The following is an 11,562-nucleotide window of genomic DNA, read 5'->3' on the forward strand; positions in this document are numbered from 1 at the left end:
CATTTTGAATATTTTTTTGAAATTTAATTTACTTGTGATCAGTGGCGTGCACTGAGTTTCTTACCAGGGTATGCATACACCAGGAAAATTGCATAAAACTGCAAAAATTCTTCTGCTATACGAGTTATATATAAACTTTAGGGTAAGCAGTGCTTTTGTGAATGTATGAAGTGCACACCACTGTCTGTGATTCATGTAACTATTAGATATCAGGCAATAAGCAGATGTATATAATGGTATATCTGTACATTTTTATTTGTTAAGAGCCAGTTGTTTAACGGCGTAGGAAACTACCGTGAGGAAACCTGCAATCTGCTTGCACGAGAGTTCTTGTTCAAGTGTGGATTAGCAGACTTCACAATCCACACTTGGCCAGCGTGGTGAATTGGGGCCTAAACCTTTATAATTCCGAGAGGAGACCCGTGCCCAATAGTGGGCTAGTAATGCGTTTATAACGATAGTCAGACGTGTAACGTACCTATGTCCAAAAAGAGTGCAATATATTAAAAAAATAACGGTTACATGTATGTGCGCGCTCTTAGACTACTGTACCCTTAGAAAGACAATGCACACTTCGCTATATTTTTACTATAAAATGGAGCTAATAGCAATAGTTTTAAAGGTCATGTTAAGATGCACGGACAAACTGTCTGTGCATCTTAAGCTAGCGGCCGTACGAAACTGTTAAAAAAAAAACAAGTTGTGAGTACGGCATTTACGACTTTAAGTAGTATTCGGTCGAAACTTTTATTAGAGTTTCGATACACGGAGGTCCATTGGTATCAAATAAAAGTGTGCTGTAGAAGATTGCACAGACATTGGCCTATGAAGAATTATTTTTATATTTTTATTAAAAATCAATTGGCCTTCGTTTTTAACCTAATTTGCAAATTTAATTCTCGCTGGTGCCTGCGTACAATGTTTGTATGACTGCGCGGCGAGTGTCGCATCGTGTAAATATTTCCACGTTGGCGGCGCCGGGCCGCGACGGCGATTACCACATTTCACTTTTGGGGGGCCGAGTTCTAATTCCAGCTCTAACTTATCTAATTTATGTGCGTCTTTTAAGTATTTAAAATATCACTTGCTTCAACGGTGACAAAAAATATCGTGAGAAAATCGGCATGCCTTGAAGTTCTCGATAATTTTCTCAAAGGACAATTTTTGTGTAAGTGACAAGGTATTTTTGTGTGGAGTCGACCAATCCGCATCGGGCCAGGCACCCTTCTCATTGGGACCTGTGTCCTGTAGTGGGCCGGTAATAGGTTGATATGATGATGATGATGATATATATAATATATAAATAATGACGAAAACGACATCAAAATTCGACGCGTGGTTTAGGAGGAGTTCGCGGGTAAACATACACAGAGAGAAGCGAAAAGCAACGCTATTTTTTAATATGTAGAGAAGAGTAGGTCCGTGTCTAATGTAGTATAACAATTAATAGGCACGATGAAAGTAACAAAGAATCGCTAAAATATTGTATTTATCTAACGATATATAATTCGTGTATTATGAAAAAACGTATTTTTAGTCAAATTCGCAGTGTGATTGGTATTTATTTTATTTATTTTCAATAAATAAAACTTGCAGAATCTTGTGATCCACAATGATAGCTGAAACACATTATTCAAAATTATGACGTCAGGTCTATATAAACAAAATTTTGTACCGCTTGAACTTCGAAAATCTCTGCGTATATTTTGTGATTCCAACTATCAGTTGCTAAGTTTTTTGTTATCAATACAAAAATCAATAATCTTTACCTATCGAACAAGGACTAACTAAAGCTATAATTTTCGTATGACGTCATACGCACTCTGCGAGCGTTTATGTATTTTTTTTTTTTCAATTGCAATTTATATAAATAGAATCTTTAATTATGCCAATTATGCGTCCGTATTAAACCAGCGTGGAGTATTTAATTCCTTTTGCCCTTGATGCAGGAGGCCCGTACCCAGCAGTGAAAAGTTAAAAGACTGAGCATGATCATGTAGATTAAAAATAAATAAAAGAAATAAATAAAACTGCTTAATTCTTGCTCTAATTAAAAATCGATAAAACTTATTTTAAAAGTGTTACTTGAGGTACTGAGGAACAAGACAAAAATACGCTAATTTATTTCTAAAGCTACTACAACTTGTTGCAAGTAAACATTTTGTATGTTCGTAACGTTCGTTAGAAAAACATGTAAATACACAAGTTTTAAGCAAACCTTTTGTGAATACGAAGTAAAACGGTTAAAGCGTTACGGAAACTCTGAACTCTGAAAAGTTTTCACATTAAAGTCTGTTTGGTTTATCTCAATTTATTCGCGATTTATTATTGTTTTAATTTGATTGTGTATAAACTTGTAAATATTATTTTTGTATACCTATGAAGGTACCTATTAACATTGGAAATTATGGTATGTGTATTAGTGCCAACTATTAACATATTTATTGCTTGTGGCTAGACTAAATTAATATTTTATAATACGACTACAAGAGCATCACACAGCATTTATATTTAATCAATATGTAATTTAGTTACGTTCGAAAATTTGTTCGATTAGAAATAATTTTTTTGTTTGATTTAAAATTGTTATTTTACTCACTTTTCTAGAGACGACAACTTCTAAATGTAAAATAGAATTTAGTCATTAAACTTATTGGATATGTACCCAGGACCGTTATATATTATATTTAATTGCGTTCAAAAATTTAGAGATTATATTCAAAACTTTTCAGGACGAATATGGATCTATATTTATAATAAAGATCTTGAAACGTTCTAAAACCTTTTATTTTGCAAAATTAAATGTGAGAGACGTATGAGTTTAATGCTCGTAAATTATAATAAGCGGAACTTATTTAACAATAATTGTTGTTAATAATATCAAAATGATTTGCGGTTTTTAAATATTACGTATGGAAATCGATAAGCGCCCCTAGCGGGAGTTATAATAAACTACCGTCCCCATACGTATTTTAAAACGAAAACGTAAAATATTTCAACGAAAAATTGTTTATTTTTTAAAATAAGGAGCAGAAGCCAAATTAAAAAATCTAAGTTTCCTAAATCGGTGAACGTGCAAATATAAAATGTTTAAAAATATTGTGTGGCACAATAATATTTAATTCATAAATTGTTAATAGTCAAATGAAAAATGTTGTAAAAGCCTTGCTAATTTGGTTCGACGTAAACCATTGTGGTTTATGTTATATAATATTTAAACCTTATTGGATAAGTGGTAAAAAAATATTAAAAGAAAAGGCAGGGATGAATATGGAAGTCAAATATAATTAGTGCTGTAATTTTCACCAGGTAACATTGAAGCCAGGATGGCGAAATTGTTCTACACCTGTCAGCTTAGGTTAAGGTTTTTTATGTCATCGTAAAATTTTAAATACCATTAGAATATATCAAAGTATATAATCAAAGTATATATCCAGAGATTTTAAACTTTAAAGATTGTAAACCTTGCCATGCTGCTTACAATTTATAGCATAATTTTTCGGCAGATTAATCTATCGAAGCGAAATTTTAGAAACTAAAGTTGTTTTAGGTTATGTTATGTTGGAACATGATTTAAACAGTACAACAGTTTACAATCTATCGATAAAGATTATAATCATTTTACGGTGACATATACGACTGAATACATGTACAGCTTTATTATATAGCCTAAAACTGTTCTTGTCAAAGTTCAATTTAAACTGGTCTACAAAGCAATTGGCACGAAAACGTGACCAAACGAAATTGTGTTACGTTGGGAAGTCTTTGCCACAAAGTTTTTAAGCTTGACCAATGAAGACTGAAGCAGATTATTGCCAAGACGATTGGTACAACTTGACTATTAATATTATTACGATGTAAATTTATTTATCATTACGCCATTTCGGTACTCTCTTCATAATTTTTTAAGTCATAGGTATTTTAGTGTATTGATTTATATTTTAACCGAAATTATTATTAAAATTGTTGATAAAAACATAAACGACGTCTTTTTTTATTTTAATACCGCTTCCTTAAAGTCGCAGTTATATGTAGCATACCTAATGCCCGTTTTCACTAATGACGACAAAGTAAGTAACGCCTAGTTAAAGTAGTTAAAAAATAGTAGTAGGCACACTTTTTTTTTTTCCTTTCCAATCGATTTTCACTAAGTAAATCTTATAAACCAACTTGTCTATGATTCTAGCTACAAGGTGTGGTATTTTGTGTTTGCAATAACATATTTTTAATTGTTCTATGGATTTAAGGATTTAAAAAAACTAATTTATATTTTTTTATCTGTCAACTGTCATTTTAAGAGTTCCCTAAAAATTACGCACTGCTGAATCGGTGTGGTAACTTGGCTGTGAGTTGAGTTAACAATCTAAATGAAATATAATTTCTCACAGTAGGTTCTTCTATTACTAAGATCGTAAATCTTTCTACAAGCTTTTGGTCTCAAAACCTGTAGGTAGGTATGTATTTCTGGTAGGTGTATGTTTAAAGGAAAATCTACTGACAATGGAATTTCCATAGGTACGTTTTTTTTTTAATTAAGTACAATTGATACTACTAAAAAAAAACTTGTGCATCATTATAATTTTTTTTTTCACTATACGTAAGCCCTAGACAGCAATCTCACAAGGTAGTAAGTGATGATGCAGCCTAAGATGGTAACAGGTTTCTTTGCGACATCGTACCGAATCGCTAAATCGTTTAGCGGCACGACTTTCTCAGTAGAGTGATTTGGCTAGCCAAGGCTGATCCTTCTACGAGAACAGACCAGAGTAAATTCGGAAATTATGAATTCCAAACTGCCCCTGTCGAGGATCGAACTGGCCGCTGCGTCACGGAGGTCATAAACTATCATAAGATTTTCGTACATTATTAATAGGTTTCCATTTCAAAATTATAGATCTGATCTGATCATCAAGAAAAATTTATTCATACTTAATCATAACTGTTCCTACTAGTATCTACTATGATATTTACCCGCAGCTTTGTTCGCGCATTTCTGTTTTACACAAACGCTCATCAATTATCATAAGAATTTACTCATACATTTTTAATAGGTTTCCATTTCAAAATTATAGATCTGTTAATATTAATGTTTATCATATACAGATCCTTATCATCAAGAGAAATTTATTCATACGAGTAACTGTACCTACTAAGTATAATATTTACCTGCAGCTTTGTCCGCGCATTTTTGTTCTACACAAACACTTGGTAGACTTCACATTTAATTATGGAGAACTCTCAGTGATGCTGGTTCGTCAATGATTTTCATCATCGTTAAAACAAATGAAATGCAATTACTTAAAACGTCCAACGTACTCGTATTGACGTAACGTACATATTGTTCGTGTAGTAATAAGTATAATGAGAATAATAATGTAATTGTTAATAAAGTGTAAGTGGATTTGGATATTAATTGATTAATAGATAAAGAAATAAAAATAAATAGCATTGTTTTATAAGTATAACCTAAAATAAACTATTTAAAACTAAATCAAATCTATAACATCTTCGAAACCACCGCAGCGAGGTACAGTTGCTAAAATTCTGGCATTGCCCCTTTGGATGGCCAAACTAATTCGTTGGCCAAGGTAACTGCCCGCTCTAGGATCACCGGTAGACTCGATAACCCTTTTCGATAGTTCTTTGAAAAGAGCTCGTGCCTCCGGACCCCACGGTCCCAAAGTCTCTACTCCAAAAGGCACAAAAATGAAGCTGCTATCCAGGTTAAAAAAAAAAATATTATGTAGGTTAGGTTTGTAACCTAGTACTTATATTGCATGGCAAGTTTATTCTAGCTTCATAATTGGCATGGACAGCCGGTTGGCGCAGTTGGCAGCGACCCTGCTTTCTGCATCTAAGGCCGTGGGTTCGATTCCCATAACTGGAAATATGTTTGTGTGATGAACATGTAAGTATTTATGAGTAAAATATTCATCAGCTATCTTAGTACCCATAACACAAGCAACGCTTACTTTGCTGGGACTAGATGGCGATGTGTGTAATGTCGTAGTATATTTATTTATTATTTATATAGTTAAATCGTAGGTACGTTTGTAGACAGACCTACTGATACAACTTGTTCCAAGATTAACATCTACCTGCTTGATAATAAACAAACATTTACATACTTGTTAATGATCACTCCCAGTAGATCGAAATCATAATAAAAACAACCAGTTACGTATCAGAAGTAGAGGTGGCTGTACGTGTTGGTAGACGAGTTGAGGTTTTTATTTGAAAAAGAGTTTTCTCTGTGTTATAAATAAGAAGAAATGGCAGGTTTGGAGAACCTTAGTGAAAGAGATCGTGCAGTTTTGAGAAGTATTTTCGATCCCACTGCCACCATCGGGGACGTTGCTGATGATGGTGACAGTTTTCTTAATGACGTTCAAGGTAAATAGTTATTACTAGCGGTCCCTCGCGACTTTATCCGTGTGTAAGACGACCTTAAAAGATAAACATATGCATTCGCGGGCTTTTTTAGAACTTTTAAAGGGGATCAACTTTGTCATATATGATTTTATTGAAACTTTAACCGTTTATGCAGCGCACGCATCGGAAGCTCTTAAAAGGAAAAAAAAAACACCGAATTTCAAATCATTCTTCAGTTATGTTATGCTCTTATTGGTCTTAGCGTGATGCTATATGGCCTGCAGCATTCCTCGATAGATGGGCTCTCAAACACTGAAATAATTTTTCAAATCTGCCCAGTAGTTCCTGAGATCATCGCGTCTAAACAAACAAACCAACTTAAAATATAACTTGCTTCAACATTGAAGGAAAACATCGTGAGGAAATCTCCAGAGAGTTCTAGATGATGTTCTCAAAGGCGTGTGGAGTCCATTAATCCGCACTGGGCCAGCGTGGTCTACGTCCTTATCCCTTCCCAATGTCAGAGGAGACCCGCGCGCTGTAGTGGGCCGATAGTATGTTGATATGATGATGAAGCTTTGCAACTGTAAAGTTTTATCAAATTTTGTTACGGAGTTTTTGCGTGAAAAAGTATCTTATTAAAATTCAGACATCCATCCAAACAAACTTTCGCCTCTAAAGGACTGACAGGTTGGTGATCGTAGTAGGTACATGCAGTGGCGTGCACCTGATACATGCACAAAAGCACTGTCTACCCTAAAATTTATACATAACTGGTATATCATATCTACCCTAAAATTTATACATAACTGGTATGCATACCCTGGTAAGAATCCCAGTGCACGCCACTGGGTACATGATAGGTAGTAGTTCTTGGCCGTAGCCAAAATAACATAGAATGCTGGAAGCACAGCGGACGCTATATTTCCCATTTCACCACGTATAACACCCGCGGAAGCGAATAGGTATTGACTACTGTGACCTGACAGCACTGCACGTCATTATATAAATATAAGTAGCATTATATGCTCTTACTTTCGAATACCTAAGGAGCAAGTTAAAACGATAACACAGGCGAAACTACATAGTCTCCAGCACCGACGCAATGTTGCCAGTTTATCGGTTTTTTACCGGATATACTTTGGTGAGTGTGCTCAGGAACTTCACAAACTTGTTCCTCCTTCCCCGCTCTACCACAGCGAGACACCGTGAGCGGTGGCATAATGTGGTTGATATTCCATCAACACGCACGAAACGTTTTTTATCCACGTTTCTGATACGTACCGCTAAGATGTGGAACGACCTCCCGGCAACTGTGTTTCCTGCCACGTATAATTTGAGCACCTTCAAGGCTAGAGTGAATAGGCTTTTTCTAGGCAAGCGTGCTCCAACCTAGACCTCATCATTGTTTTCTAATGGGCATATCGTTAATAATTTTTAAGTTAAACTTAAAAATTTCAGACACCACAGAAACGGACAAACAGAGCATAGCTCTGTGTCTTCAAGGCGTCCAGTTAGCTGAGGCGGGCAAGTACGAAGAGGCCTTGGGTCTGTTGAACAAAGGCGTTGACATCGCCCCTGAACGACCATCTGGGTACAATGACAGAGCACAGCTTTTTAGGCTGATGAAACGAGACGATGGTAATTTTTTTTTATACCACTACAAGTTCGCCGTTGACTGCAATCTCACCTAGTAAGTGATGATGCAGTCTAAGTAGCGGGCTAACTTGTTAGGGTGTATGGTAGTCTCTCTAATCGGTTTCTACGCGACATCGCACCGGAACACCAAATCGCTTAGCGGCACGTCTTTGTCGGTCGGGTGGTAATCAGAGCAGAAATTCAGATTATAAATTCCCGAAGTGCCACTGCTGGTAATCGAACCGGGGACCTCCTACTTAAACTTACAGCGCTCACCGATGCGCCAAGGAGGTCAAAACATTAAAGCTTTGTTAGCACTTTGGAACAGCTTTGGTAGCACTTTGGAACAGCTTTGTCAGCACTTTGGAACAGGTCTCTTGAAATCCACCGAGATGTTATATTGATCACAGATATCTAATGCATAATATGTTTACATGACGCTTTGTCAATGCTATGTGCACTTGTCATTGACATGCATGTCAGTCCATGTTATTGTGTGTGTGCTATGTTTAAAAAACGTGTAATATGCATGTTGTTAGTGCTCTTAATAAATAAATAAATAAATAAATAAATAATATGGAGAAATCCTAGGATCCGTTTTTTTGAAACATAAAGACGCTGGCAGTTTTGCTAACATTAAATATATTTTTTTAACGAAACAAACAGGCACTTTGCCAGCGCTGCCACTAATAAACTAATGCATGATGCATTCCCGGCATTCCCGCGAAAACGCTTGCCGGGTGTCATGGCCGCACTCGTTACGTCAGAGGCAAATTTGAGCTTTAATAAGACCTTTGCTAAAGATTATTGATTTTGGTATTGATGACAAAAAACCTAGCAAATGATAGTTTGCTAGGTTTAAAATAATTATTAAACGCAGAGATTTTCGAAGTTCTCAAGCAGTACAAAATTATGTAGGTACATTTTACTCTTATTTCTACACCACTATGAAGTTAGGAAAATAAAAGAACAAAATAAATACAGTGACGGAAGTAGAATACAAAAGGCGGCCTTATCGCTAAGTAGCGATCACTGCCAGGCACCCTTTGTATTAGGACAAGATCAGCGAGAGCGGAGAGGTGGTGTAAAATTATATTAAAACCTACATTCAAATAGCTAAATACAAATACATAAACAAATTTGCACAAATAAGAATAATATTACAAATAACTATAAAATTACAAACTAATATATACTCAATAAAACCTACATAAATACTTAAGAACATATTAGTAGGTTCCTACAGACGTGACGTCATAATTGTAATTTCGGCGTTTCACCTGACATGATGGATTGCTTTTGCAGTTTTATTGATTGAAATCGCTCTTCGAATATAAATAAAAAAAGAATTTTTCATTTCGATTCTTTGTTACTGCCATCATACTTATTAATGTTAGCGCTTTGCAAGGATTAATTTTAGATTGTTTCCAGATGCCATTCAAGATCTGGATCGTGTACTCCAACTGACCGAGGGTCAAGCAAGCCGCGCTCGGGCGCTCGCGCTTTGCCAACGCGGAGTCCTAATGCGCAAGCGCGGTGCGGATGACCAAGCGCGAGCCGCTTTCACCGAGGCCGCTAAACTTGGCAGCGGGTTCGCTAAAAAGCAGGTATGACTCATCATCAACACTTACCACAAGGTGAGATTGCAGTCAAGGGCAATGTAGTGTTATAACATCGGCAGTTATAATAAACTAGCGTACCCAGCCCGCTTCGCCGGGCTAGATTTTGCTGTATTTTATTTAAACAATAAACTTACATCATTAATTTTTTTATTTAAGTCTCATAATATATTAAATCATTTATTTCTCTCCGTATTCATTCTCTTCTATTCTCTTCTCGAGCGGGTGAAGATCATTATCTATACCCATGTACACCCGACAATAGAATATCATCATAGTAAATAAAAGCTGTATTTGACAGTTGAAAAATAGGAGTGCTCCGATCGTCACCAAACTTTACAGGATTACTCACCAGGTCAACCCGGAGATTCCCTGAAAGTTTCATTAAAATCGGTCCAGCCGTTTCGGAGCCTATACGGAACATACCCACACACTTTCTCTTTTATATGATATAGATACCTAATCGGTTTCTACGCAACATCGGATCGGCGGTTAAGGTGGTTTCAAAGCCTTCCGCAAGACCAGACCATATTAGAGAAAAATCTGAAATTATTAATTGTGGCTGGCTATCGGGAGTGAAACTCGGGACCTCCCACTAAAGTTTGTCGGATGGATCACTCAAGACGTTCTCTTCCATTGAAACTGGCAGAGTGTAAAACCACGTGCGTTCGCAGAGAAAGAAAAAAGAAAAATAAAACAAAAAGTATTCGACATTCCTTGAAAATTAGCTAAGTATCTTCTTTAATTACAGATCGTTGAGCTGAATCCGTACGCCGCGTTATGCAATCAAATGCTCAGTCAAGTTATGAGGGGAGATAAAGACATCAAATTGTAGATTATGCGAGCTGAGAATAAATATATTATTTTATTAGAAGAGCGAAAATTCGTTTGTGAGTTTATTTGACGGCCGTGACGACGTTATTTAATAAAATATCTGGCAAATATGAATTTATAGTTATCAAAAGGTTGGATATTTACCAACTTTATAAAATTACTGTAACATTATTTTTATTATATTCATAAAAATATGTTTCTGCTATCTTAGTACCTCGCACCGGAACACTAAATCGCTTAGCACGTTTTGTCGGTACGCCACGGTCAAGGTCTCTCACCAGATCAGACCATAGAAAATTCAGAAATTATAAATTCCCTATTCGATCGATCCGGGAATCGATCCCGGGACCTCCTACTTAAATTCACAGCGTTCACCGTTGCGCTAGGGAGGTCGTCGTCGGTGAAAGGACGTAGAGTAATACAGGCCACTTTTTATTTAAGGAATGCGAGCGGTCTCACGAGATTCGTGAAAAACCGTGATTAATGTGCACGAAGTATTCGGGCAACAGCTACGAGTGTTGAGTAGCTGTGCGTAGTGTTTAATAAATAAATAAAATTACCTATAATACAACACTACACACGACGCCATTTAGCCCCAAAGTAACCGTAGCTTGTGTCATGGGTACTAGGGTGACTGATGAATATTTTTATGAATAATATACATAAATACTTATAATATACAGATAAACGCCCAGACACTGAAAACATTGATCACACAAACATTTTCCACTTGTGGGAATCGAACCCACTGCCCACTGCGTCAATCGGCTGTCAATCAAGTCAAGATAGAGATAATAAGCCAAACATAGGTAACAAACAAACAGACACTCTTTCTGATTTATAATATTAGTATGGATTGCTCTTCGAAGCACGTTGTTCGAGACCACCAATTTCCCAATTTGCAATTCTTGTACCATTACTTACAAGGATTATTAGGTATTATATTTTTTATTAAATATTGCATTATACAAAATTCATATTTTTTATTATTAATACTTTTTTGCGTCTACGACAAGTTCTTAGAATGAACCAAGATTGGCTGGTAGAGAGTGGCATTCATTCGCCTTTAGTACATTGCATTTTTTTTGTGGGCAATACA

The 11,562-nt window shown here is 36.0% G+C and overlaps 1 protein-coding gene across 1 annotated transcript; it reads left to right on the forward strand.

Moving 5' to 3' along the window:
- Positions 1-6,201: 6,201 nt before the first annotated feature.
- On the forward strand, positions 6,202-10,528 carry LOC120628886 (tetratricopeptide repeat protein 36 homolog). Its single transcript, XM_039897549.1, has 4 exons — positions 6,202-6,393; positions 7,834-8,013; positions 9,442-9,617; positions 10,381-10,528. The coding sequence occupies exons 1-4, from the start codon at positions 6,273-6,275 to the stop codon at positions 10,462-10,464; spliced, it is 561 nt and encodes a 186-aa protein (XP_039753483.1). The 5' UTR covers positions 6,202-6,272; the 3' UTR covers positions 10,465-10,528.
- The last annotated feature ends 1,034 nt before the right edge of the window (positions 10,529-11,562 follow it).

Source organism: Pararge aegeria, chromosome 13, assembly GCF_905163445.1.
Source record: "Pararge aegeria chromosome 13, ilParAegt1.1, whole genome shotgun sequence".
NCBI lineage: Eukaryota > Metazoa > Arthropoda > Insecta > Lepidoptera > Nymphalidae > Pararge > Pararge aegeria.

What these genes read in the sequence shown, in the direction of transcription:
- LOC120628886 (XM_039897549.1), top strand. Translation starts at nt 6,273, where the DNA reads ATGGCAGGTTTGGAGAACCTTAGTGAAAGAGATCGTGCAGTTTTGAGA. An exon ending in TTTTCTTAATGACGTTCAAG is followed by an intron (nt 6,394 to 7,833) that starts GTAAATAGTTAT and finishes TAAAAATTTCAG; the next exon opens with ACACCACAGAAACGGACAAA. An exon ending in GCTGATGAAACGAGACGATG is followed by an intron (nt 8,014 to 9,441) that starts GTAATTTTTTTT and finishes GATTGTTTCCAG; the next exon opens with ATGCCATTCAAGATCTGGAT.